Source organism: Molothrus aeneus, unplaced genomic scaffold (genome assembly GCF_037042795.1).
Source record: "Molothrus aeneus isolate 106 unplaced genomic scaffold, BPBGC_Maene_1.0 scaffold_30, whole genome shotgun sequence".
NCBI classification, from domain to species: Eukaryota; Metazoa; Chordata; class Aves; order Passeriformes; family Icteridae; genus Molothrus; species Molothrus aeneus.
In genome coordinates this window covers 381,878-409,474 of record NW_027098964.1, presented here as the reverse complement: position 1 = coordinate 409,474, position 27,597 = coordinate 381,878, and the positions used below count along the sequence as shown (strand labels likewise).

The following is a 27,597-nucleotide window of genomic DNA, read 5'->3' as shown; positions in this document are numbered from 1 at the left end:
TCCAGCCCCATTCACCCCCCAGAGCTAATTAACCCCCAGAGCTAATTAACCCCCAGCGCTAATTAACCCCCAGCCCCATTCACGCCCGGGCCCCATTCATTCATCCCCCGGCCCCATTCATCCCCTCCGAGCCCCATTCATTCCTTTCCCCCCCCCCCGCCCTTTCATGCCCCCAGACTCATTCACGCCTCCATCCCATTCATCCCCTTTGAGCTCCAAATGAACCCCCCAGCCCTAATTAACCCCCAGCCCTAATTACCCCCCAGCCCCATTAATTTCCCCCCCCAGCCTCAATTCACCCCCCAAGCCCCATTAATTTCCCCCCCAGCCCTAATTAACCTCCAGCCCCATGATTTCCCCCCCAGCCCTAATTAACCCCCAGCCCCACTCATTCTCCCTCAGCCCCAATTCACCCCCCAGCCCCAATTCACCCCCCCAATCCCATTCATCCCCCCAGCCCCATTTAACCCCCCCACCCCATTAATCACCCACCCCAACCCCATAACCCCCAGCCCCATTTAACCCCCCCCATTCTCCCCAGCCCCATTCATACCCCGCGAGCCCCATTAATCATCCCCCAGCCCCATTTAATTTAACCCCCCCACCCCATTAATCATCCCCCAGCCCCATTTAATTTAACCCCCCCACCCCATTAATCATCCCCCAGCCCCATTTAATTTAACCCCCCCACCCCATTAATCACCCCCAGCCCCATTTAATTTAACCCCCCCACCCCATTAATCACCCCCAGCCCCATTTAATTTAACCCCCCCACCCCATTAATCATCCCCCAGCCCAATTAATCCCCCACCCCATTCATCCCCCCCCCCTCCACCCCTACCCCATTCACCCCCCAGCCCCGCCCCACCCCCCCCTCCCCTCCCCCCGCCCATTCATCCCCCCGCGTTCATTCATCCCTCCGCGGCGGGGCTCTCTGCGCATGCGCGAGGTTCCCCCCTCCCCCCCCCCCCTCCACGACCCCACCCCTTTTTTTTTTTTTTTTTTTTTTTTTATTCCCCGGGCCCGGCCGGATTTTATGAATGGGCCATTGACGTCATCGGAGACCCCCCACGTGGGGCCCCCGCGCGTATAAAGGGGGCGGAGCCGGCGCTGTCCGCGGTGCTGAAGGGCGAGACGGCGGCGAGACCACCGCGACCCCTCCCCCCGCTCGCTTCCCCCCTTCTCTCACCGCGACCCCTCCCCTTCACCTGAGCCCCCTCCCCCCCCTCCCCTCCCCCCCGTCCCTTATCGGGACCCCCTCCCGTCCCCCCTCCCCCGCTTGGAGACCCCTCCCCCACTTTTCTTCAAGACCCCCCCCCACCCGCCAATTTTTGGCGCCCCTCCCCCACCGAGCACCGCCCCCCCCCAGGCTGGAAAAGGGGGGGGGACCCCCTCGGATCGGCCGAGACCCCCCCGGAGCCGGTAGGAGCCCCCTCCCCATTTGGGTTTTGGGGTGGGTGGGGAGGGGAGATTGGGTGGGGTCCCCCCCGCCCCATGGGGTTTTTTTTTAGGGTGGGGGAGGGGGCGGGAATGTGGGGGTGGGGGGAGGGCTGCGAGGAGCGCGTGGGCGCGCGGGGAGGGGGAGGGGGGGGGATGGGCGCGCGTGGGGGGCGATCCCGAAGGGGGGGGGGGAGGGGGGAAGGGCGGGATCCGCGTGGGTGTGGCCGTGGGGGGAGTGGGAAGGTGGGGGAGGGAGGGGGGGGGGAGGGGTCGCTCACGTGCGGGGGAGCGCGCGCGCACGTGGGGGGCTCGGCGCGCGCGCGGGAGTGGGCGTGGTCAGGCGTGCGCGCGTGCGCGCGAGCCGGGCGCGCTCACAGGTGTGGGGCGGGGGGGGGGTGTGGTGTGGGTGTGACCCGGGTGTGTGGGTGTGACCCGGGTGTGCGCTCCAGGTGTGTTCACACGCGTGTGCTCCAGGTGCGTTTTCCCTGTGTGATCCAGGTGCGTTCACACCTGTGCGTTCACACCTGTGCGTTCCACGCGTGTTCTCTGTGTGTGTGTGTGTGCGCGTGTGTGTGTGCGCACACCTGTCTGCCCGTGTTCGTTGCCTGGGACCGTGTGTGTCACCCTGCGTCACCCTGCGTGTGTCACGTGTGCGTGTGAGTGTTCCCCAGGTGCTCACACCTGTGCGTGTGTCACTGTGAGTGTGTCACCCCCTGTGTGTCACCATGCGTGTGTCACCCTGTGAGTGTCACCGTGTGTCACCCCGTGTGTGTCACCTGTGTGTGTCACCCTCTGCACGTGTCACCATGCGTCACGCCTGTGTCACCGTGAGTGTGTCACACTGTGTGTGGGTGTGTGTGTGGGTGTTCCCCAGGCGCTCACACCTGTGTGTGTTCTGTGTGTGTGTGTGTGTGTGCATTCCCCTGGGGTGCACACCTGTGTGTGTTCCGTGTGTGCTCACACCTGTGCGTTCACACCTGAGCGTTCACACCCGTGTGTTCACACCTGTGTGTGCGTTCTGTGTGTTCACACCTGTGTGCTCACACCTGTGTGTGCGTTCTGTGTGTGTGTGTTCTGTGTGTTCACACCTGTGTGTTCACACCCGAGTGTTCACACCTGTGTGTGTGTTCTGTGTGTTCAGGAGGTGTGCTCCTCACACCTGTGTGTGCGTTCTGTGTGTGCATTCTGTGTGTTCACACCTGTGTGTGCATTCTGTGTGTTCACACCTGTGTGTGCGTTCTGTGTGTTCACACCTGTGTGCTCACACCTGTGTGCTCCTCACACCTGTGTGCTCCTCACACCTGTGTTCACACTTGTGTGTGCGTTCTGTGTGTTCACACCTGTGTGTTCACATCCGAGTGTTCACACCTGCACCTGTGTGTGTTTTGTGTGTGTTTTGTGTGTGTTCCGTGAGTGTTCACACCTGCACCCGTGTTCCGTGTGCTCACACCTGTGTCCCCTTGGGGGGGGGCGGTTCCTGGGGGTCCTTGGGGGGACACGAGGGGGACACGGGGGGTGACATGAGGGACATGGGGGGTTGGGGTCCCTTGGGAACCCCAGAGTGACAAAACCCCTGCTGGGGAGGGGGGATGGGGTGGGGTGGGGACACCCCCACGCTGTGAGGTGGGGAGGGGTCAATGACGTCACCCGGGCGGTGCTCGGGGACCCCCTCCCACCCCAAATTTCAGCTCTCACCCCCCCCTTTTCTTTCCTCCTCCCCCCCCCCCAGGCACCATGGCGCCCCCTCCTCGCCCCCTCCGCAGCGCCGCCCTCCTCCTCTCCATCACCCTCCTCGTCCAGAGCCGCCCCCAGCCCACCCCGCAGCCCCCCAGGACCGCCCCGAGCGCCGCCGCCGCCGCCACCCCCGGCCCTCACTCGGTGTCCAAGCGCTCCCCGCTGCCGCCGCCGCCGCCGCCGCGCTCCGAGGTGCTGAAGGAGCTGCAGGAGCTGGGGCGGCTCCGCGCCGAGGCCAAGCGGGACCGGCAGCGGGACCGGGAGCGGGAGCGGGAGCTGGGCTGGGCGAGCTCGCGGCAGCTGCGGCAGCAGCAGAGCCTGGAGCATCGGCTGCTGGAGCGGCGCTACCAGGAGCTGGCCGAGAGCCGGCGGCAGGCGCAGGCGGCGAGGAAGGCGGCGGCCGAGGAGGAGCGTTTGGCCGACCTGGCCTCGGATCTTCTGCTGCGGTACCTGCTGAGAGGGCCCGGAGGCGCCGTGGCCGAGGATAAACGGTCCGAGGAGGAGGAGGAGGAGGTGGAGGAAGGGTTTGGGGACGGGAAGGATGGGTTTGGCGGTGAAGAAGAGGAGGATGAGGTCGGTGAGGAGTTTGGGGGTTATAAGAGGAAGGATGGGTTTGGTCTTGACCTCGAGGATGACCTCGGTGGCCGCAAGGGCAAGGACAGGTTTGGTCTCGGCGATGACCTCGGCGATGCCCTCGGTGGCCACCAGACCTACAGGACCAAGGACAGGTTTGGCCTCGGCGATGACCTCGACGATGACCTTGGCGCCTACAAGACCAAGGACAGGTTCAGCCTTGGCAACGACCTCAACGATGACCTCGACGGCCACCAGACCTACAGGACCAGGGACAGGTTTGACCTCAACGATGACCTCGGCGACCGCCAGGCCTACAGGACCAGGGACAGATTTGCTTTTGGCAACGACCTCAACGACGACTTTGACGCCTACAAACCCAAGGACAGGTTCAACGACCTCGACGCCTACAAGGGCGCCTACGACGCCAACGACGCCAACGAGGTCTTCAAGGTCAACCGGCGCTTCAAGCTCAAAGAGGACTCGGCCGCCTTGAAGGCCAACGACGCCCTCGGCGACGCCTTCAAGATCAGGAGCGGCTTCCAGGACCTCGACGGCAACGGCGGCTTGGAGGACAACGAGATCCTCCCGGCGCGGGGCCACCGGGGCAACCGCATCGCGGCGCCTTCGTCCCCGTCCTCGTCATCCTCGGAGGCGGCCGCCGGCGATTCGGAGGAGGCGTCGCCGCAGGACCCGGCCGAGGTGGACGAGCTGGACCCCGGCACCATCGACCAACTGATCGAGCTGTCCAGCAGGCTGCACCTGCCGGCCGACGACGTGGTGGACATCATCCACGACGTGGAGCAGAAGCGCAAGGAGGAGGAGGCGGCGGCGGCCACGGGCATGGGCATGGCCCTGGCGGCCGTGGCGGGGGCGGCGGCGCCGCCCGGGGATGACGACGATGATGATGATGATGAGGAGGAGGATGAGGAGGAGACGCCGCCGCCGCCGCTGCCGAAGCCGCCGGGGCGCGTCCCCAAAGCCAGGGCGCGGCCGCCGGAGCCGATCCCGGCCAGGACTTTCCTGCCCCGGCGCCCCCCGGCCCCGCTGAGGGAGCGCCAGGTGCAGAAATTCCTGGAGAGGGTTTTGGGGAGCCCCCCCCGCGGGTACCCCTGAGTTTTGGGGGGGGTTCCCCGCCCCCCAAAAAACAAAAAAATAAAACAAACCCCAACCCCCCCCCCCCCCACCCCCTTCCCCTCCCCCCCCATCCGTGCTCGGGTGTGTTGTCCCCTCCCAGTTCGTCCCAGTTCGTCCCAGTTCTGATTGTGGAGTTCCCACCCCTCGTCCCGGTCTCATGGTTCCGGTTCCTCCTCCCTCCCAGTTAATCCCAGTCCTGTCCCAGTCCCGCTCCCAGTTTGTCACCCTTGGGCCCCAGTTCCCTCCCAGTCCCTCCCAGTTCCCTCCCAGTTTCTCCCAGTCCCTCCCAGTTCCCTCCCAGTTTCTCCCAGTCCCTCCCAGTTCCATCCCAGTCCATCCCAGTTTATCCCAGTCCATCCCAGTCCCTCCCAGTTCCTCCCTGTCTATCCCAGTTCCCTCCCAGTTTATCCCAGTTCCTCCCAGTCCCTCCCAGTTCCCCGCGGGGGGGTTGTCTGTAAATAACCCCCCAATCACTAATTTTGCTAACGAATAAAAGCGACTATTTTAGTACGAGTTCCTCCCGTTTTTTGGGGGGGCGGGGGCTCCTCCTGCCCCCTCCCCAGGGGTAAAACAGCCCCAAAAAGGGAAGAAATGACCCCAAAAAGGGAAGAAATGAACCCAAAAAGGGAAGAAATGACCCCAAAAAGGGAAGAAATGACCCCAAAACAGAATAAATGAACCCGAAAAGAGAATAAATGACCTTAAAAAAGAGAATAAATGACCCAAAAAGGGAAGAAATGACCCCAAAAAGGGAAGAAATGACCCCGAAAAGGGAAGAAATCACCTTAAAAAAGAGAAAAAATGACCCAAAAAGGGAATAAGTTACCCTAAAAAGGGAATAAATGAACCCAAAAAGGGAATAAATGGCCCCAAAAGGAAAGAAATGAACCCAAAAAGGGAATAAATGAACCTGAAAAGGGAATAAATGGACCCCAAAAAGGGAATAAATGAACCCAAAACAGAATAAATGAACCCAAAAAGAGAATTAATGAACCCAAAAAGAGAATTAATGACCCTAAAAAAGAGAAGAAATGAACCCAAAAAGGGAAGAAATGAACCCAAAAATGGAATAAATGACCTTAAAAAGAGAATTAATGACCCCAAAAAGGGGTAAATTCTGCCCTCATTGGGGTAAAAGCCCAAAAGGGGTAAAATTACCCCAAAAAAGAGGTAGAAGAACCCTAAAATGGGAAAATAGTCCCCAAAATGGAGTAAAATCACCCCCAAAAGGGGTAAAATAACCCAAAAAGGGATAAAAAAAGAAACCAAATAAAGGATAAAATAACCCCAAAAAAGGAGCAAAAATAACTCCCAAAATGTGGTAAAATAACCCCAAAAAGGACTAAAAAAAACCCCAAAAATTATAAAATAACCCAAAAAATGATAAAATAACGCCCAAAAATTACAAAATGACCCCAAAACCGGATAAAATAACCCCAAAAAAGGAGCAAAATAACTCCCAAAATGTGGTAAAATAACCCCAAAAAGTGATTAAAAAAAACCCCAAAAAAGGATAAAATAACCCACAAAAACACGAAATAACCCCGAAAATGATAAAATAACCCCAAAAATGACAAAATGCCCCAAAAAAGGATAAAATAACCCCAAAAAGGAGCAAATGGGCCCCCCCAAAATCCCATTTTTAAACCCCCCCAAATCACCAAGCTCAGCTCCAATCTCCACAGATTTTATTCCAAATTTTTAAATTTTTTTCCTTTTTTTTTTCTTTTTGGCTCCGTGGTCCCATCATTGAGGGGGGAGGGGGGGTCCCTAAAAATTTAATTTGAGGGGGGGTCCCCAAAAATTTTTTTTTTGGGGGGGGGAGGATCCCCAAAAAATTCGGGGTGGGGGAACCTTCAAAGGAATCCCCTCCAAATATGGGAAATTTGGGGGGAAAACTCCCAAATTTGGGACCCCCACCCTAAAAAAAAATTGGGGAACCCCCCCCAAAATAAATTTGGGGACCCCAAAATAAATTTGGGGACCCCAAAGATTTTTGGGGACCCCCCACCCCTCCCCCTTTATAGATATATTTACAATTTGGGGGGGCCATAGGGGGGCGGCCCCTCCCTCCCCCCGTTTTTCTCCAGGCTGGGATTTGGTCCCATGGGGTCCCCAAAAATTTGGGGGGGGGTGGGTTCCAAAATTTCGGGGGGGGGGGGTCCCCAAAAATTTTGGGGGGGTTTTCGGGGGGGGCTACGCCAGCCCCATTTCCTCCAGGACGCTCCGGGGGGATTCGTCCTCCTGGGGGGGGGGAAAGAAGGGGTTAAATTTGGGGAGGGGGGAAATGGGGGGAGAACCCCAAAATTTGGGGGGGAAAGATCCCAAAATTTGGGGGGAAAGATCCCAAAATTTGGGGGGAAAACACCTCAAAATATGGGGGGAAAGATCCCAAAATTTGGGGGAGAAGATCCCAAAATTTGGGGGGAAAGAACCCAAAATTAGCTGGGGGTGGACCTTAAAATTTGGGGGGAATGACCCCAAAATCTGGGGCGGTTGAACCCCAACATTTGGGGGAGAAGACCCCAAAATTTGGGGGGAGGTTGGACCTCAAAATTTGCGGGGGTTGGACCCCAAGATTTGGGGGAGAAGATGCCAAAATTTGGGGGGAAAGGGGGGGAACGAACCCCAAAATTTGGGAGGGGAAAAGGGGGGGGGAACCAACCCCAAAATTTGGGGGAGAAAGCTGGGAACAAACCCCAAAATTTGGGGGGAAAAGGGGGGGGGAACCAACCCCAAAATTTGGGGGAGAAAGCTGGGAACAAACCCCAAAATTTGGGGGGAAAAGGGGAGAACCAACCCTAAAATTGGGGGGGAAAGACCCCAAAATTTGGGGGGAAAGGGGGGGAACCAACCCCAAAATTTGGAGGGAAAGGGGGGGACCCAACCCCAAAATTTGGGGGAGAAAGCTGGGAACAAACCCCAAAATTTGGGGGGAAAAGGGGGGGAACCAACCCTAAAATTTCGGGGGGAAAGTTGGGAACAAACCCCAAAATTTGGGGGTACAAGGGGGGGAACCAACCCCAAAATCAGGGAGAACCAACCCCAAAATCGGGGGGAACCAACCCCAAAATTTGGGGGGGGAAAAGGGGGGGAACCAACCCCAAAATTTAGGGGGGGAAAAGGGGAGAGTGAACCCCAAAATTTGGGGGAAAAAGGGGCGGGGACAAAGGGGAGGTGACACTGGTGACGTCACCTGTTCGGGGGGTGGCGCTGGGGACGCATTTGGGGACACCTGGGGGGTGTCACGTGTCTGGGGGGGGGGGGGGGGTGTGACATTGGTGACGTCACCTGTTTGGGGGGGGGGGGTGTGTGTGACATCCTGGGGGGGGGGTTGGGGACATTGGGGAGGCATTTGGGGACACTGGGGGGGGGGGGTGTCACATGTTTGGGGGGGGGGGTCACAGTCGGGGTGGCACGGGGGGGTGGCACAGGAGGTGACACTGGTGACGTCACCTGTTTGGGGGGGTGGGGGTGACACAGGGGGGGTGTCACAGGGGGGGTGTCACAGGTGGGGGTGTCACCTGTTTGGGGGGTGTCACATGTTCGGGGGGTGTCACATGTTCGGGGGGGGGTGTCACAGGGTGGGGGTGGCACAGGAGGTGACACTGGTGACGTCACCTGTTTGGGGGGGTGGGGGTGACACAGGGGGGGTGTCACAGGTGGGGGTGTCACCTGTTCGGGGGGGGGTCACATGTTCGGGGGGGGGGTCACATGTTCGGGGGGGGGTCACATGTTCGGGGGGGGTGTCACAGGTGGGGGTGTCACATGTTCGGGGGGGGGGTGTCACAGGGTGGGGGTGGCACAGGGGGTGACAGCGCCACCGGTGCCACCGCAGCTGTGACTCATTTCCCTGCAGCGCCCGAGGGGCCCCCCCCGAGCTCTGCAGCAAAACGGGGGGGGCCCAAACCAGTTTGGGGGGGTTCAAACCAGTTTGGGGGGGCTCCAACCCAGTTTGGGGGGATTCAAACCAGTTTGGGGGGGTTCAAACCAATTTGGGGGGGCTCCAAACCAGTTTGGGGGGGTTCAAACCAGTTTGGAGGGTCCATCCCAGTTTGGGGGGATTCAAACCAGTTTGGGGGGGCTCCAACCCAGTTTGGGGGGATTCAAACCAGTTTGGGGGGGCTCTGTCCCAGTTTGGGGGGGTCCATCCCAGTTTGGGGGGTCCATCCCAGTTTGGGGGGGTCCATCCCAGTTTGGGGGTTCCATCCCAGTTTAGGGGGGTCCATCCCAGTTTGGGGGTTCCATCCCAGTTTGGGGGGTCCATCCCAGTTTGGGGGGGTCCATCCCAGTTTGGGGGGGTTTGGTCCCAGTTTGGGGGTTCCATCCCAGTCTGGGGGGTCCTCGCCCCCCTCCCCACGGAATTTCGGGGTCACCCCCACCCCACGGATGGTCCATAAAGGAATTTCGGGGCCACCATAACTCTACAAGGTCCCCCCCAGGATTTTGGGGTGCCCCCAACCCCTCCCCATGGAAATTTTGGGATTTTTGGGGGGATTTTGGGGGATTTTTTGGGGATTATTTTGGGGATTTTTGGGGTTTTTTTGGGGGGGGGATTATTTTGGGGGGATTTTTTGGGGGGTTTTTTGGTTTGTTCTTTTTTGGGGGGGATTTTTTGGGGGGGGATTTTTTTTGGAGTTTTTTCTTTGGTTTTTTTTTTCTGGATTTTTTGGGGGGATTTTGGGGGGATTTTTTAGGGGATTTTGGGGGGGCATTTTTTGGTTTTTTTGGGGATTTTTTAGGGGATTTTTTCGGATTTTTTGGGACTATTTTGGGGGGATTTTTTAGGGGATTTTTGGGGATTTTTTGGGGGATTTTTGGGGATTTTTTGGGGATTTTTGGGGGATTTTTTAGGGGATTTTTTGGGATTTTTTGGGGCGATTTTTTGGGATTTTTTGGGGGATTTTTAGGGGATTTTTTGGGATTTTTGGGGGGATTTTTTAGGGGATTTTTTGGGATTTTTGGGGGGATTTTTTGGTTTTTTTTTGGATTTTTTAGGGGATTTCTGGGGATTTTTTTTTTATTTTTTGGGGGGATTTTTTAGGGGATTTTTTGGGATTTTTTGGGGGGATTTTTTAGGGGAATTTTAGGGGATTTTTAGGGGATTTTTTGGGGGATTTTTTAGGGGATTTTTGGGGATTTTTTAAAGATTTTTTTGGGGGTTTTTTGTGATTTTCGGGGCGTCCCCACCTCCTGCAGCAGCTCCCCGTGGATTTTTGGTTTCTCCAACCCCTCCCGGTGGATTTTTTGGGGGGGATTTTTTGGGGGGATTTTTTGGGGATTTTTTGGGGATTTTTTTTTGGGGGATTATTTTGGGGGGGATTTTTTGGGGGATTTTTGGGGATTTTTGGGGGATTTTTTGGTTTGTTCTTTTTTTGGGGATTATTTTGTGGGGGATTTTTTGGGGATTTTTTTTGGGGGGATTTTTTGGGGGTGATTTTTTGGGGGGGGTCATTTTTTTGGGAGGGGATTTTTTTCTTTGGTTTTTTTTCTGGATTTTTTGGGGGGATTTTGGGGGGATTTTTTAGGGGATTTTGGGGGTTTTTTTGGGATTTTTTTGGGGGATTTTTTCAGGGGATTTTTTTGGGGGGGGATTTTTTTGGGGATTTTTTGGGGGATTTTTTGTTGATTTTTTGTTGATTTTTTTGGGGATTTTTTTTTTTTAATTTTTTGAGGATTTTTTGGGGGGATTTTTTAGGGGATTTTGGGGGGTTTTTTGGGATTTTTTTGGGGGATTTTTTTTGGGGATTTTTTTAGGGGGATTTTTTGTTGATTTTTTGTTGATTTTTTTTTAATTTTTTGAGGATTTTTTGGGGGGATTTTTAGGGGATTTTGGGGGGTTTTTTGGGATTTTTTCGGGGGATTTTTTTGGGGATTTTTTTAGGGGGATTTTTTGTTGATTTTTTGTCGATTTTTTGTTGATTTTTTTGGGGGATTTTTTTTTTTTTTTTTAATTTTTTGAGGATTTTTTGGGGGGTTTTTTGGTGATTTCCGGGGCGTCCCCACCTCCTGCAGCAGGTCCGCCTGCTCGATGGCCTTGAGGACGCTTTTCTTGGAGGTGTCCTGGATCTCGCCGCCCATCACGAACTCGTCCAGGATGAAGTAGGCCTTCTCGAAGTTGAAGATGATGTCCAGCTCACACACCTGCCGGCACGGGGACACCGCGGGCTCCTGGGGCCACCCGGGGCCTGCCAGGGAACTTTGGGGTGGCCCTGCTGGCCCTGAGGTGGCCCTGATGTGACCCCGATGTCCTTGAGATGTTCCTGGTGACCCTGAGGTGGCCCTGATGTGACCCCGATGTCCTTGAGATGTTCCTGGTGGCCCTGAGGTGGCCCTGATGTGACCCCGATGTCCTTGAGATGTTCCTGGTGGCCCTGAGGTGGCCCTGAGGTGGCCCTGATGTCCTTGAGATGTTCCTGCTGGCCCTGAGGTGTCCCCGATGTCCTTGAGATGTTCCTGGTGACCCTGAGGTGGCCCTGAGGTGACCCTGAGGTGACCCTGATGTCCCTGAGGTGACCCTGATGTCCTTGAGATGTTCCTGGTGACCCTGAGGTGGCCCTGAGGTGACCCTGAGGTGTCCCCGATGTCCTTGAGATGTTCCTGGTGACCCTGAGGTGGCCCTGATGTCTCTGGGGTTCCCCTGATGACCCCAGGATGTCCCTGAGGTGTCCCTGGTGACCCTGACGTGTCCCTGATGTCCCTGAGATGTTCCTGCTGGCCCTGAGGTGACCCTGATGTGACCCTGATGTCCTTGAGATGTTCCTGGTGACCCTGAGGTGACCCTGATGTGTCCTTGAGATGTTCCTGGTGACCCTGATGTGACCCCGATGTCCTTGAGATGTTCCTGGTGGCCCTGAGGTGGCCCTGAGGTGACCCCGATGTCCTTGAGATGTTCCTGGTGGCCCTGAGGTGGCCCTGAGGTCCTTGAGATGTTCCTGGTGACCCTGAGGTGGCCCTGAGGTGACCCTGATGTCCTTGAGATGTTCCTGGTGGCCCTGAGGTGACCCCGATGTCCTTGAGATGGTCCTGCTGGCCCTGAGGTGACCCTGATGTCCCTGACGTGTCCCCAGTGTCCTTGAGATGTTTCTGGTGACCCCAGGATGTCCCTGAGATGTCCCTGGTGTCCTTGAGATGTCCCTGAGGTGTCCCCAATGTCCTTGAGATGTCCCTGTTGACCCTGAGGTGTCCCTGATGTCCCTGACGTGTCCCCAGTGTCCTTGAGATGTTTCTGGTGATCCCAGGACGTCCCTGATGTCCTTGAGATGTTTCTGGTGACCCTGGGCTGTCCCCAATGTCCTTGAGATGTCCCTGGTGACCCTGACGTGTCCCTGATGTCCTTGAGATGTTCCTGCTGGCCCTGAGGTGGCCCTGATGTCTCTGGGGTGTCCCTGATGACCCCAGGATGTCCCTGACGTGTCCCTGATATCCTTGAGATGTCCCTGGTGACCCCAGGATGTCCCCAATGTCCTTGAGATGTTTCTGGTGACCCTGGGCTGTCCCTGATGTTCTTGAGATGTCCCTGCTGACCCTGAGGTGTCCCTGGTGACCCTGAGATGTCCCTGGTGTCCTTGAGATGTCCCTGGTGACCCCCAAGATGTCCCCAGGGTGTCCCTGATGACCCCAGGATGTCCCTGAGATGTTTCTGATGTCCCTGAGATGTCCCTGAGATGTTTCTGGTGACCCTGAGGTGTCCCTGGTGCCCCCAGGATGTCCCTGAGATGTCCCTGAGATGTTTCCGGTGTCCCTGACGACCCCGGGATCTCCCCTGAGATGTTTCTGGTGTCCCCAGGATGTCCCCAGGATGTCCCCGTGGTGTCCCCCCGGGCCGTGTCCCCACTCACGCTGCCGAAGTACTTGTCCAGCAGCTCCACGTAGCGGTGGATGAGCTCCAGCGTGATCAGCTCGTTGTCCTGGCCCTCAATGGCGCAGCAGAAGTAGAGGCTGGCGTACCTGGGGGACATCGGGAGGCGGGGATGTCCCCAAGGCCACCAGGACCCAACGTGGAGGTGGGGATGTCCCCAAGGCCACCAGGACCCAACGTGGAGGTGGGGATGTCCCCATGGACACTAGGACCCAACATGGAGGTGGGGATGTCCCCATGGTCACCAGAACCCACCATGGAGGTGGGGATGTCCCCATGGCCACCAGGACCCAACATGGAGGTGGGGATGTCCCCATGGCCACCAGGACCCAACGTGGAGGTGGGGATGTCCCCATGGCCACCAGGACCCACCATGGAGGTGGGGATGTCCCCATGGCCACCAGGACCCAACGTGGAGGTGGGGATGTCCCCAAGGCCACCAGGACCAATGGTGGAGGTGGGGATGTCCCCATGGCCACCAGGACCCAACATGGAGGTGGGGATGTCCCCATGGCCACCAGAACCCACCATGGAGGTGGGGATGTCCCCATGGCCACCAGGACCCAACATGGAGGTGGGGATGTCCCCAAGGCCACCAGGACCAATGGTGGAGGTGGGGATGTCCCCATGGCCACCAGGACCCAACATGGAGGTGGGGATGTCCCCATGGCCACCAGGACCAATCGTGGCATGGAGATGTGGCCACAAGGAGAACCCAGGGGTCACCATGGTCAAGACAAGGGTGGTTGAGCCATTGTGGTCAAGACAATCATGGTCAACCAATCGTGGTCAATTCAACCATGGTCAACCCACCACGGTCAACTCATGAAGGTCAATCTACCATGGTCAACCCAACCATGGTCAACTCAACCATGATCAATTGACCATGGTGAACCCATCATGATCAACCCATGAAGATCAACCCATCACGGTCAACTCAACCACAATCAACCCACCATGGTCAACCCAAACATGGTCACGCTCATCATGGTCAATTCAACCACGGTCAGCCCATCATGATCAACTCATCGTGGTCAACTCATGAAGGTTAACCCAACCACGGTCAGCCCATCATGATCAACTCATCGTGGTCAACTCATGAAGGTTAACCCAACCATGGTCAAGCCAACCATGGTCAACCATGGTCATGAAGGTCAATCTATCATGGTCAACCCAATCATGACCAACTCCTGAAGATCAACCCATGATGGTCAACCCAAGCACAGTCAACCCACCACAATCAAGCCAACCATGATCAACCCAATCATGATCAATCCAACCATGGTCAACCATGGTCATGAAGGCCAACCCGACCATGGTCAACTCCTGAAGATCAACCCAACCATGGTCAGCTCATGAACGTCAATATATCATGGTCAACCCAACCATGGTCAACCCACCATGGTCAACCCAACCATGGTCAACCCACCATGGTCAACCCAACCACAGTCAACCCAACCATGGTCAACCCAACCACAGTCAACCCAACCATGGTCAACCCAACCACAGTCAACCCACCATGGTCAACCCAACCATGGTCAAGCCAACCATGATCAATTGACCATGGTCAACCCAACCATGGTCAACCCACCAAGGTCAACCCACCATGGTCAACCCAACCACAGTCAACCCAACCATGGTCAACCCAACCATGGTCAACCCAACCATGGCCAACCCCTCAATCTCTGGCTCAGAAATTCCCTTTTTTTTTTTTTGCCGCGAAACCCCGGGGTTTTTTTTTTTTTTCCGATTTTCTCTCAACATTTTCATTTAATTTTGGTGACCAAACCTCACTTTTGACCATTCTTTTGGGGTTTTTTTTTCCGATTTTCCCTCAACTTTTCCATTTTATTTTTGGTGACCAAACCTCACTTTTGACCATTCTTGTGGGGTTTTTTTTTTCCGATTTTCCCTCAACTTTTCCATTTTATTTTTGGTGACCAAACCTCACTTTTGACCATTCTTTTGGGGTTTTTTTTTCCGATTTTCCCTCAACATTTTCATTTTATTTTTGGTGACCAAACCTCACTTTTGACCATTCTTTTGGGGTTTTTTTTTTCCGATTTTCCCTCAACACTTCCATTTTATTTTTTTTTGGTGACCAAACCTCACTTTTGACCATTCTTTTGGGGTTTTTTTTTTCCGATTTTCCTTCAACTTTTCCATTTTATTTTGGTGACCAAACCTCACTTTTGACCATTCTTTTGGGGGTTTTTTTTTCCGATTTTCCCTCAACTTTTCCATTTTATTTTTGGTGACCAAACCTCACTTTTGACCATTCTTTTAGTTTATTTTTTTTCCCGATTTTCCCTCAACATTTTCATTTTATTTTTCGTGACCAAACCTCACTTTTGACCATTCTTTTGGGGTTTTTATTTTCCGATTTTCCCTCAACACTTCCATTTTATTTTTGGTGACCAAACCTCACTTTTGACCATTCTTTTGGGGTTTTTTTTCCGATTTTCCCTCAACACTTCCATTTTATTTTTGGTGACCAAACCTCACTTTTGACCATTCTTTTGGGGTTTTTATTTTCCGATTTTCCCTCAACACTTCCATTTTATTTTTGGTGACCAAACCTCACTTTTGACCATTCTTTTGGGGTTTTTTTTCCGATTTTCCCTCAACACTTCCATTTTATTTTTGGTGACCAAACCTCACTTTTGACCATTCTTTTGGGGTTTTTATTTTCCGATTTTCCCTCAACACTTCCATTTTATTTTTGGTGACCAAACCTCACTTTTGACCATTCTTTTGGGTGGTTTTTTGTTGTTTTTTTTACCTCTTGTAGACCACCTTGAGGTCCCTCCACTCGAGGAAGCTGCACATCTTGGGCTTCCTGGCCAGCACCACCTGCATCAGCTCCCGCACCATCTTCTTCTTGTCCTTGTCGGCCGTGGCCAGGTACCACTTCTGCAGCCTCAGCTTCCCTTGGCGGCTGAACAGCAGCATGAACCGCATCTGGGGGGGCTGGGGGTCACTGGGAGGGAACTGGGGGGAACTGGGAGGGACTGGGAGCAACTGGGAGCGACTGGGAGGGGGCTTGGGGGGGGATTTGGGGGGGTTTTGTGACATTCTGGGGGGATTTGGGGGCACTGGGGGGGGAACTGGGAGCAACTGGGAGGGACTGGGAGGGACTGGGAGCAACTGGGAGGGACTGGGAGGGGGTTTTGAGTAGTTTTAGGGGGGTTTTGGGAGGTTTGGGGTCACTGGAGCAACTGGGAGGGATTGGAAGGGAGCTGGGAGGGAACTGGGAAGGACTGGGAGGAACTGGGAGGGACTGAGAGGGGGTTTCGGGGGGGATTTGGGGGGGGTTTGTGACATTTTAGGGGGATTTGGGGGCACTGGGAGCAACTGGGAGGGACTGGGAGCAACTGGGAGGGACTGGGAGGGGGTTTGGGGGGGGATTTGAGGGGGTTTTGTGACATTTTGGGGGGATTTTGGGGGGATTTGGGATGACTGGGAGCAACCGGGAAGGGGCTTGGGGGAATTTGGGGGAGTTTGGGAGATTTGGGGTCACTGAGAGGGACTGAGATGGGATTTGGGGAAGTTTTGGGGAGATTTGGGCTCCAGGGATGGATTTTGGGGAGATCTGGGAGGATTTTGGGGTTGGGGATGGATTTTGGGGAGATTTCGGGGGATTTTGGGGTTGGGGGGAGGGGTCTTCACAGTCACGTGCCACCGGCAAGGGGTGGGGGGAGAGGGGTGAGGTCACGTGGGATGGAACCCCGGGAAAATCTCGGTCCCTTCGCCCCCCCCGCCACCCGTGGGAACCCCGGGGGTCACGTGCCCAAAGGTCAAAGGTCACCCCACAACCGAGGTCACCCCCCCTCAATCCTCCCCTCCCACGTGACCGCCCCCTCCCCAACCACGTGACCGCCGCCGCCCCTCCCCCCTTGCTCACCATAGCGCCGGGTCCCGGGGGGGGAGGGGCCGCGGCCGAAGCCGGGCCCGGGGGCTCGGGGAGGGGTCGGGGAGGGGTCGGGGGGGGTCCGGGAGGGGGTCCCGGAGGGGTCCCGGGGGTCGGGGGGGGTCGGACGGGGCCGCTCCGCGCCTCCGGCAGCGCCGCGCCGGGCCCGCCGCTTCCGGGTGTGACGTCACCGCGCATGCGCCGGGGCGCGGCGTGTCGCCATAGCGACCGTCCAAGGGGCGTGGTTTAGGGAGCGGTTTACCGCTGATAGGGCGGGGGGTTTCCATAGCAACGGGGAGTAGGCGGGGTTTGTCGCCACGGTAACCGGGGAGCGCTTCCCGGCACAGGGCGGGTGTTGCCGTGGTAACGGGGAAGGGGCGTGGTTTAAGGCGAAGGGGGCGGGGCTGTTGCCTTGGCAACGCGGCGCTGGCGGGTAACGGTTGCTACGGAGGCGTTGCTATGGTAACGGAGGGGGATTTGGGGGGAAAAAGGGGAAATTTGGGGTTCTGGGGTTGGACTGAAACAACCCCAGGACAGGAGGGACCCCGCGGCCGCGGTTTGGAGTGACCACCAATAAATTTTATAGATTTAATAAATTTAATAAATTTAATATATTTTATATATTTTATATAGTTCATAAATTTATTATATTTTATATATTTCATAAATTTATTACATTCAATATATTTTATATATTAAACTCTCAACGATAAATTACAGCTCCCACAGACCCCACAGGACCCAAATTTTTTTAGGTGTCCCCAATTTCAGCTTGTCCCAATTTTGGGATGTCCCCAGTTTCGGGGTGTCCCAATTTTGGGGTGTTCAGGGCTCCGTCACCTGCCCCACGAAGAGAACGGCGCCTATGGCGGGAGAAAGGGGGGTCAGGAGCACCCGAGACACCCCCAAAATCCCCAAAACTCCCAAAATTCTGCAAAATCTCCCAAAAGCCCTCAAATCCCCCGAAAATTCCCCCAAAATTCCCCCAAAACCCCCGAAATTCCCCCAAAACGTCACCAATCCCCCAAATCTCCCCCAATCTCCCCAAATCCCTCAAAATCCTCCCAAATCTCCCAATCCCCCCTGAATCCGCAAACTCCCCAAAATCCCAAAATCCCTTAAATCCCCCCAAAATCCCCCCAAAATCCCCCCCCCAAAATCCCCAAAATCCCCAAATCTCCAAAAACCCCAAATCCCTCCAAAATCCCCCAAAATTGCCCCAAAACCCCGAAATCCTCCAGATCCCCCCACAACCCCAAATTGCCCCCAAATCCCCCAAATTGTCCCAAAATGCCCCAAACCTGTGGGGCGGTGGCGGATGAGGAAGAGGAAGGGTCGGTCCAAGATGATTTCGGGGGGGGCCATGCGGGAATAAACCACGGCAGCTGCGGGGGGGGGAGGCGCACAGTGAGACCCCCCCCCCAAAAACCCCAAAATGTCCCCAAAACTCCCAAATCCCACAAAACCCCGAAATCGTCCTAAATTCCCCCCAAAACCCCGCAAAAATTCCCCCCAGAATTCCCCCCAAAATCCCTCCAAAATTCTCCCTAAAATTCCACCCAAAATTCCCCCCAAAATCCCTCCAAAATTTCCCCCCAAATTCCCCCCAAAATCCCTCCAAAATTCCTCCCAAAAATTCCCCCCAAAATCCCCCCCAAAATTCCCCCAAAATCCCCCAAATCCCTCAAACTCCCCCCACAATTCTCCCAAATGCCCCCAAATCCCCAAACTCCCCAAAATCCCCCCACAAAAATTCCCCAAATCCCCCAAAATCCCCAAAATCGCCCCAAAATCCCCAAAGTCTCCCAAACCCCAAAACCCCTCAAAATTCCCCAAAATCCCCCAAACCCCCAAATCCCTCCAACCCTCCAAATTTCCCCCAAAATCCCCAAAATCCCCACCCCCCCCAAGTTACCCAAACCCCCCAAAGCTCCCCAAAATCCCCAAAACCCCCAAATCCCCCCAAACCCCCCAAATCTCCCCTAAATCCCCAAATCTCCCCAAACCCCAAAATCCCCTCAATCCTCCAAATTCCCCCCGAAAATCCCCAAACTCCCAAACCCTCCAAACCCCCAAAATCTCCCCAAAATTCCCCGAATCTCCCAGATTCCCCAAAATGCCCCAAAATGCCCCAAAATGCCCCAAACCTGAGGCCGAGGCCGCCTCGGTGCCATTTTCGGTCACCTCCATCCGAACCTTCTGCAGCACCGGGCCCAGAACCAACTGCTCCTCACCTGGGGGGGACATTGGGGACATTTGGGGACATTTGGGACATTGGGGACATTTGGGGACATTGGGGACATTGGGGACATTGGGGACATTGGGGACATTTGGGGACATTGGGGACATTTGGGGACATTTGGGGACATTGGGGACATTGGGGACATTTGGGGACATTGGGGACATTTGGGGATGTTTGGGGACATTTGGGACATTGGGGACATTTGGGGACATTGGGGACATTGGGGACATTGGGGACATTGGGGACATTTGGGGACATTTGGGGACATTGGGGACATTTGGGGACATTTGGGGACATTGGGGACATTGGGGACATTTGGGGACATTGGGGACAATGGAGACATTGGGGACATTGGGGACATTTGGGGATGTTTGGGGACATTTGGGGACGTTGGGGACATTTGGGGACATTGGGGACATTGGGGACATTTGGGGACATTTGGGGGATTTGAGGACATTGGGGACATTTGGGGACATTTGAGGACATTGGGGACATTTGGGGACATTTGGGGACATTTGGGGGATTTGAGGACATTGGGGACATTTGGGGACATTTGGGGACATTGGGGACATTTGGGGACATTTGGGGACATTGGGGGATTGGGGGATATTGGGGACAATTGGGGACATTGGGGACACTGGGGGGGACCTTGGGGGGGACATTTGGGGACATTGGGGGCGTCACCTGTCATGGGGGAGAAGTCGGCGCGCTCGGGGTCGAAGAGGTCGAGGATCCCCAAAGCCTTGAGGGGACCCCGGAGGTCCCAGGAGGTCTCCAGGGAGAAGCTGGAACGGGGGTGGCAGTGTCCCCAAAGTGTCCCCAAAATGTCCCCAAAGTGTCCCCAAAGTGTCCCCAAAATGTCCCCGGAGTGACCCCAAAGTGTCCCCAATGTCCCCAATGTCCCTGCAATGTCCCCAAATCTCATTTTTCCCAATTTCCCCCCATTTTTCCCCCAATGTCTCCAATCGCCCCATTGCCCCCATTGTTCCCATTGTCCCCAATTGTCCCAAATCCCCCCAATGTCCCCAATGTCTCCCCATTGCCCCCATTGTTTCAATGTCCCCATTGTCCCCAGAGTGTCCCAAATGTCCCCCCATTGTCCCCATTGCCCCCAATGCCCCCATTGTCCCCAATGTCCCCAATCCCCCATTGTCCCCATTGCCCCCAATGTCCCCAATGTCCCCAGTGCCCCATTGCCCCAAATGTCCCCAGTCTCCCCAATGTCCCCAATCCCCCCAATGTCCCCATTGTCCCCAATGTCCCCCCAATGTCCCCAATCCCCCCAATGTCCCCAACCCCCCAGAGTGTCCCCAATGTCCCCCCAATGTCCCCAATGTCCCCAATCTCCCCAATGTCCCCATTGTCCCCAATGTCCCCCCAATGTCCCCAATGTCCCCAACCCCACAATCCCCCCATTGTCCCCAATGTCCCCAACCCCCCAGAGTGTCCCCAATCCCCCCAATCCCCCCATTGTCCCCAATGTCCCCAAACCCCCCAATCCCCCCAATGTCCCCCATTGCCCCCAATGTCCCCAATGTCCCCAAACCCCCCAATCCCCCCAATGTCCCCCATTGCCCCCATTGCCCCCAATGTCCCCGCTGTCCCCCCGCTCTCACCGTGGCAGCGCCAGCTCGCGCGTCGCGGGCCGCAGCTGTGCCACCCATGCGGTGACGCCGCGGGCGTCCAGCAGCGGCGCCAGGGCGGCGACGGGGACGCGGCGCCCCAGGGGCGACAGCAGCAGCAGCGCCACCTCCCCCCCCGCGTACGGGAGCTCGGCCGCCAGGAACGGGACCCCCCCGGGGGACTCGAACTCGCCTGGGGGGACATCGGGGACATTGGGGACAGTGGGGACATTTGGGGCAATGGGGACATTGGGGATGTTGGGGACATTGGGGACATTGGGGATGTTGGGGACATTGTGGACATTGGGGACATTTGGGGCAATGGGGACATTGGGGACATTTGGGGACATTGGGGACATTTGGGGACATTTGGGGACACCGGGGACATTGGGGATGTTGGGGACATTGGGGACAATGGGGATATTGGGGACATTGGGGGACATTGGGCACATTGGGGACATTGGGGACATTGGGGACATTTGGGGACATTTGGGGACATTGGGGACATTGGGGACAATGGGGATATTGGGGACATTGGGGGACATTGGGCACATTGGGGACATTGGGGACATTGGGGACATTTGGGGACATTTGGGGGACATTGGGGACATTGGGGACATCGGGGACACCGGGGCGGTGGGGGTGAGAGGGGACAGGGGGATGGACAGGGGGACATCCGGACAGACAGGGGGACACAGGGATGGACATGGGGACGGACAGGGTGACACGGGGATGGACAGGGGGACAGGGGGTGACACACGGACAGACAGAGGGGACATCCGGATAGACAGGGGGACAAGGGGACGGACAGGGTGACACAGGAGGATGGACAGGGGGACACGGGGACAGACAGGGGGACACGGGGACAGACAGGGGGGCGTTGGAGGGCTCAGAGGTGACACAGATGACACAGTATGTAACACACAGGTGACACAGGTGACACACAGGTGACACAGATAACGCAGTGTGTAATGCACAGCTGACACACAGGTGACACTCAGGTGCCCCAGATGCCCCAGATGCCCCCCAGATGCCCCCCAGGTGCCCCCAGGTGCCCCCCAGTTGTCCCACATACACCCCAGATGCCCCCCAGGTACCCCCCAAGTGCCCCAGGCCCCCCAGATACCCCCAGATGCCCCCCAGGTACCCCCCAGGTGCCCCCCAGATGCCCCCCAGGTACCCCCAAGTGCCCCAGGCCCCCCAGGTGTCCCAGATGCCCCCCAGGTGCCCCCAGGTGCCCCCCAGATGCCCCCCAGGTGCCCCCAAGTGCCCCAGGCCCCCCAGATACCCCCAGGTGCCCCCCAGGTGCCCCCCAGATGCCCCCCAGATGCCCCCCAAGTGCCCCCCAGGTACCCCCCAGATGCCCCCCAGATGCCCCAGATGCCCCCCAGGTGCCCCCAGGTGCCCCCCAGTTGTCCCACATACACCCCAGATGCCCCCCAGGTACCCCCCAAGTGCCCCAGGCCCCCCAGGTGCCCCCAGATGCCCCCAGATGCCCCCCAGATGCCCCCCAAGTGCCCCAGGCCCCCCAGGTACCCCCCAGGTGTCCCAGATGCCCCCCAAGTGCCCCAGGCCCCCCAGGTACCCCCCAGGTGCCCCCCGGTGCCGCCCTCACCGCATCTGAGCCTCAGCGTTGTGGCCATCATGGGCACGGCGGCCTCGGAGCCGTCGGGGCGCAGGAAGGGCCGGGCCCGGGTGGCGCCGGGCGGGAACGGGACCCCCCAGGAGCCCCCGAAGAACTCGGCAGAGGCCACCAAGAGCCGGACCCGGGGGGACAGCGCCCCCGGGGGCACCAGGCCGGACACCAGCCCTGGGGGGCACCGCGGGGTCAGCAGGGGCAGGGGACCCCAGTGAGAGCAGGAAAACCCCATAAAAACCCCATTGATAACAATAAAATCCCATAAAAACCCCATTGATAACAATAAAACCCCATTGAGAGCAGGAAAACCCCATAAAACCCCATTGAGAACAATAAAACCCCATTGAGAGCAAGAAAACCCCATAAAACCCCATTGGGAACAATAAAACCCCATTGAGAGCAAGAAAACCCCATTGAGAACAATAAAACCCCATTGAGAGCAAGAAAACCCCATAAAACCCCATTGAGAGCAGGAAAACCCCATAAAATCCCATTGAGAACAATAAAACCCCATTGAGAGCAGGAAAACCCCATAAAAACCCCATTGAGAGCAGGAAAACCGCATTGAGAGCAAGAAAACCCCATAAAAACCCCATTGAAAGCAAGAAAACCCCATAAAATCCCATTGAGAACAATAAAATCCCCTAAAAACCCCATTGAGAGCAAGAAAACCCCATTGAGAGCAAGAAAACCCCATAAAAACCCCATTGAGAGCAGGAAAACCCCATTGAGAGCAAGAAAACCCCATAAAATCCCATTGAGAACAATAAAATCCCCTAAAAACCCCATTGAGAGCAAGAAAACCCCATAAAATCCCATTTGGAACAATAAAACCCCATTGAGAGCAATAAAACCCCATAAAAACCCCACTGAGAACAATAAAACCCCATTGAGAGCAAGAAAACCCCATAAAACCCCATTGAGAACAATAAAACCCCATTGAGAGCAAGAAAACCCCATAAAACCCCATTGAGAACAATAAAACCCCATTGAGAGCAAGAAAACCCCATAAAACCCCACTGAGAACAATAAAACCCCATTGAGAGCAAGAAAACCCCATAAAATCCCATTTGGAACAATAAAACCCCATTGAGAGCAAGAAAACCCCATAAAAACCCCATTGAGAGCAGGAAAACCCCATTGAGAGCAAGAAAACCCCATAAAAACCCCATTGAAAGCAAGAAAACCCCATAAAATCCCATTGAGAACAATAAAATCCCCTAAAAACCCCATTGAGAGCAAGAAAACCCCATAAAATCCCATTTGGAACAATAAAACCCCATTGAGAGCAAGAAAACCCCATAAAATCCCATTTGGAACAATAAAACCCCATTGAGAGCAGGAAAACCCCATAAAACCCCATTGGGAACAATAAAACCCCATTGAGAGCAATAAAACCCCATAAAAACCCCATTGAGAGCAGGAAAACCCCATAAAAACCCCATTGAGAGCAGGAAAACCCCATTGAGAGCAAGAAAACCCCATAAAAACCCCATTGAGAGCAGGAAAACCCCTATAAAACCCCATTGAGAGCAATAAAATCCCCTAAAACCCCATTGACAACCCCATAAAACCCCATTGAGAACAATAAAACCCCATTGAGAACCCCATAAAAACCCCATTGAGAACAATAAAACCCCATTGAGAGCAAGAAAACCCCATAAAAACGACATTGAGAGCAAGAAAACCCCATTGAGAGCAATAAAACCCCATAAAAACCCCATTGAGAACAAGAAAACCCCATTGAGAGCAAGAAAACCCCATTGAGAACCCCATAAAAACCCCATTGAGACCAATAAAACCCCATTAATAGCAAAAAAACCCCCATTGAGCCCAAAAAGGAGGGACCCTGCACCCCTCGCCCCCTCCCCATAAAAGGGGTCCCGGGGGTTCCCAAATCCACTGATCCTCCCCCAAAAGGGGTCCCCTCGCCCCCTCCCCAAATCCCCAAATCCCCAAATCCCCAAATCCCCCAATCCCGGGGGTCCCAAATCCCCCAATCCCCCATCCGGGGGTCTCACCGCGTGTCCTGGCCCTGGCCCAGGCGTTGAGGACCCTCCGCGCCCCCTCCCCAAATCCCCAAATCCCCAAATCCCCAATCCCGGGGGTCCCAAATCCCCCATCTCGGGGGTCTCACACCCCAAATTCCCCTCCCCAAATCCCCCCAATCCCGGGGTCCCAAATCCCCCAATCCCCCATCCCGGGGGTCCCAAATCCCCAATCCCGGGGGTCCCAAATCCCCCATCCGGGGGTCCCAAATCCCCCAATCCCCAAATCCCCAAATCCCCAAATCCCCAAATCCCCAAATCCCCAAATCCCCAAATCCCCAATCTTGGGGGTCTCACACCCCAAATCCCCCAATCCCCCAATCCCGGGGGTCCCAAATCCCCCATCCCGGGGGTCCCAAATCCCCAATCCCGGGGGTCCCAAATCCCCAATCCCGGGGGTCTCACCGCGCGTCCTGGCCCTGGCCCAGGCGTTGAGGACCCTCCGCGCCCCCTCCCCGCTGCGCAGCTCCAGGCGGGCGAGGCCGCGGGGCCCCAGGGCCGTGGCCAGGCGGGTGACAAAGGGACCCCTCAGGGCCACCCCCGGGGCCACAAAGAGCCCCTGGGCCACCTCCAGGGTGTGAGGACCCCGCAGCGCCCGGCGCAGCCCCCGCAGCGCGGCCGAGACCCCCGGGGCTGCGGAGGAACGGGGAAACTGAGGCACGGAATGGGGAAACTGAGGCACGGATGGGGAAACTGAGGGGAAACTGAGGCACGGATGGGGGGAAACTGAGGGGAAACTGAGGCAAGGAATGGGGAAACTGAGGCACGGAATGGGGAAACTGAGGCACGGAATGGGGGGAAACTGAGGCACAGAGTGGGGAAACTGAGGCACAGAGCGGGGAAACTGAGGGGAAACTGAGGCACGGAATGGGGGGAAACTGAGGGGAAACTGAGGCAAGGAATGGGGAAACTGAGGCACGGAACGGGGAAACTGAGGCACGGAATGGGGGGAAACTGAGGCACAGAGTGGGGAAACTGAGGCACGGAATGGGGAAACTGAGGCACGGAGCGGGGAAACTGAGGGGAAACTAAGGCACGGAATGGGGGGAAACTGAGGCACAGAGTAGGGAAACTGAGGCACGGAATGGGGAAACTGAGGCACGGATGGGGGGAAACTGAGGCACGGAGCAGGGAAACTGAGGGGACACTGAGTCAGGGAATGGGGAAACTGAGGCACGGAGGGGGGTAAATTGAGGGGAAGCTGAGGCACGGAATGGGGAAACTGAGGCACGGAATGGGGAAACTGAGGGGAAACTGAGGCACGGATGGGGGCAAATTGAGGGGAAACTGAGGCAAGGAATGGGGAACCTGAGTCAGAGAATGGGGAAACTGAGGCACGGATGGGGAAACTGAGTCAGGGAACGGGGAAACTGAGGCACGGACGAGGACCCCACCCCCATGGGGACAGGGACACCAGAGTGGCCCCAACGGGGACAATGACCTCGAGGTGTCCCCATGGTGACAATGACCCCAAATCCCACCCCAATGGGGACAATGACCTCGAGGTGTCCCTTTATTGGGACAGTGACCTCAAATCCCCGCCCTCCATGGTGACAATGGCCCCGGTGGTGACAATGACCCCGAGGTGAGGTCAGTGACCCTGTCCCCGGCGACCTCAGCCCCACCCCCAACGTCCCCAGTGTCCCCAAAATGTCCCCAATGGTGACAATTCCCCCCAAAATGTCCCCAATGTCCCCGAGTGTCCCCTCACCGTCGATGCTGAAGCCCATGGCCTCCTCCAGCTGCCGCCGTCCCCTCCCGGCCGTGGCCACCTGCAGGGCCACCAGCACCGAGGTGGCCCCGTAGGGTGACAAAATGACGTTGGTGTCACCTCGGGCCTCCAGCGCCGCCCGGAACAGCCGCAGCCCAAAATCCGTCACCAGCTGGGCCATCCCGGCCGGGTCTGGTGGCTCTGAGCCCGCCAGGGCCACCAGGGCCACCAGGGCCACCAGGGCCACCCGGGTCATCTGCATCCTGCAGGGACATTGGGGACATTGGGGACATTGGGGGCATTGGGGGGAAATTTGGGACATTTGGGGGGACATTGGGGGCATTTGGGGACACTGGGAATGCTGGGGTGACACTTGGGGTGGCACCAGGGGGGGGGGCAGTGCTGGTGTCACCCCCGGTGCTAATCCCAGTCCTATTCCCAGTCCCAATCCTAAACCCAGTCCCCGTCCTGGTCCCAGTCCCAATCCCATTCCCATTCCCATTCCCAGTCCCATTCCCAGTCCCAATCCCATTCCCATTCCCGGTCCCAATCCCATTCCCAGTCCCAGTCCCATTCCCAGTCCCATTCCCAGTCCCAATCCCATTCCCAATCCCATTCCCGGTCCCAGTCCCAATCCCAATCCCATTCCCAGTCCCATTCCCAGTCCCATTCCCAGTCCCAATCCCATTCCCAGTCCCATTCCCAGTCCCAATCCCATTCCCAGTCCCAATCCCAATCCCATTCCCAGTCCCAGTCCCATTCCCAATCCCATTCCCAGTCCCATTCCCAATCCCATTCCCAATCCCATTCCCAGTCCCAGTCCCAATCCCAATCCCATTCCCAGTCCCAGTCCCAGTCCCATTCCCAATCCCAATCCCAGTCCCATTCCCATTCCCAGTCCCATTCCCAATCCCATTCCCATTCCCATTCCCATTCCCAGTCCCATTCCCAATCCCATTCCCATTCCCATTCCCATTCCCAGTCCCAATCCCAATCCCATTCCCGGTCCCAGTCCCAGTCCCGCAGTCCCCTCACCTCTCTCTGCTCTCACTCCCGGTTCCGCTGTCTCACAATCGGCTCCGGTCCCACTCCCAGTATCCCGGTACCAGTCCCGGTCCCACTCCTGATGTCCCAGTCCTGGTCCCGGTGTTTTAATCCCGGTCCCGATGTCCCGGTTCTGATCCCGGTCCCGGTCCCGTTTTCGTTCCCAATGTCCCGGTCCTTGTCCTGGTCTCACTCCCGATGTCCAGCTCCCGATGTCCCGGTCCCGTTCCCGGTCCCGTTCCCGGTGTCCCGGTTCTGTTCCCGTTCCCGGTGTCCCGGTCCCGGTGTCCCGGTTCTGTTCCCGTTCCCGGTGTCCCGGTTCTGTTCCCGTTCCCGGTGTCCCGGTCCCGGTGTCCCGGTTCTGTTCCCGTTCCCGTTCCCGGTGTCCCGGTTCTGTTCCCGTTCCCGGTGTCCCGGTTCTGTTCCCGTTCCCGTTCCCGGTGTCCCGGTTCTGTTCCCGTTCCCGTTCCCGGTGTCCCGGTTCTTTTCCCGTTCCCGGTGTCCCGGTCCCGTTCCCGATGTCCCGGTCCCGTTCCCGGTTCTGTTCCCGTTCCCGTTCCCGGTGTCCCGGTCCCGGTCCCGTCTCTGGAGCCGCCTCCGGCCCCGCCGTTGCCTTTAAAGGGCGGGGCGGGGGCG

The 27,597-nt window shown here is 56.7% G+C and overlaps 3 protein-coding genes across 3 annotated transcripts; 1 reads left to right on the top strand and 2 right to left on the bottom strand.

Annotated features, from left to right (window-relative positions):
* The first annotated feature begins 1,329 nt into the window (after positions 1-1,329).
* Positions 1,330-4,930, top strand: VGF (VGF nerve growth factor inducible). Its single transcript, XM_066570653.1, has 3 exons — positions 1,330-1,422; positions 1,890-1,914; positions 3,170-4,930. Exon 3 carries the CDS (start codon positions 3,175-3,177, stop codon positions 4,861-4,863), a length of 1,689 nt encoding a protein of 562 aa, XP_066426750.1. The 5' UTR covers positions 1,330-1,422; positions 1,890-1,914; positions 3,170-3,174; the 3' UTR covers positions 4,864-4,930.
* A 1,625-nt stretch (positions 4,931-6,555) lies between these two features.
* On the bottom strand, positions 6,556-16,717 carry AP1S1 (adaptor related protein complex 1 subunit sigma 1). The gene is made up of 5 exons (XM_066570753.1): positions 16,650-16,717; positions 15,528-15,706; positions 12,726-12,834; positions 10,891-11,028; positions 6,556-7,128 (listed from the first exon to the last, which is right to left on the bottom strand). The coding sequence occupies exons 1-5, from the start codon at positions 16,650-16,652 to the stop codon at positions 7,081-7,083; spliced, it is 477 nt and encodes a 158-aa protein (XP_066426850.1). The 5' UTR covers positions 16,653-16,717; the 3' UTR covers positions 6,556-7,080.
* Positions 16,718-17,253: 536 nt separating this feature from the next.
* SERPINE1 (serpin family E member 1) lies at positions 17,254-26,179 on the bottom strand. Its single transcript, XM_066570811.1, has 8 exons — positions 25,918-26,179; positions 24,612-24,839; positions 22,135-22,329; positions 20,514-20,712; positions 19,582-19,682; positions 18,803-18,889; positions 17,957-18,040; positions 17,254-17,518 (listed from the first exon to the last, which is right to left on the bottom strand). The coding sequence occupies exons 1-8, from the start codon at positions 26,177-26,179 to the stop codon at positions 17,481-17,483; spliced, it is 1,194 nt and encodes a 397-aa protein (XP_066426908.1). The 3' UTR covers positions 17,254-17,480.
* Positions 26,180-27,597: the final 1,418 nt, after the last annotated feature.

What these genes read in the sequence shown, in the direction of transcription:
- VGF (XM_066570653.1), top strand. Translation starts at nt 3,175, where the DNA reads ATGGCGCCCCCTCCTCGCCCCCTCCGCAGCGCCGCCCTCCTCCTCTCC.
- AP1S1 (XM_066570753.1), bottom strand. An exon ending in CTCAAGGTGGTCTACAAGAG is followed by an intron (nt 12,835 to 15,527) that starts GTAAAAAAAACA and finishes GATGTCCCCCAG; the next exon opens with GTACGCCAGCCTCTACTTCT. An exon ending in AGGCGGACCTGCTGCAGGAG is followed by an intron (nt 7,129 to 10,890) that starts GTGGGGACGCCC and finishes CCCCCCCCCCAG; the next exon opens with GAGGACGAATCCCCCCGGAG.
- SERPINE1 (XM_066570811.1), bottom strand. Translation starts at nt 26,179, where the DNA reads ATGCAGATGACCCGGGTGGCCCTGGTGGCCCTGGTGGCCCTGGTGGCC. An exon ending in GGCCAGGGCCAGGACGCGCG is followed by an intron (nt 22,330 to 24,611) that starts GTGAGACCCCCG and finishes GGTGCCCCCCAG; the next exon opens with GGCTGGTGTCCGGCCTGGTG. An exon ending in CGCGAGCTGGCGCTGCCACG is followed by an intron (nt 19,683 to 20,513) that starts GTGAGAGCGGGG and finishes CCCCCGTTCCAG; the next exon opens with CTTCTCCCTGGAGACCTCCT.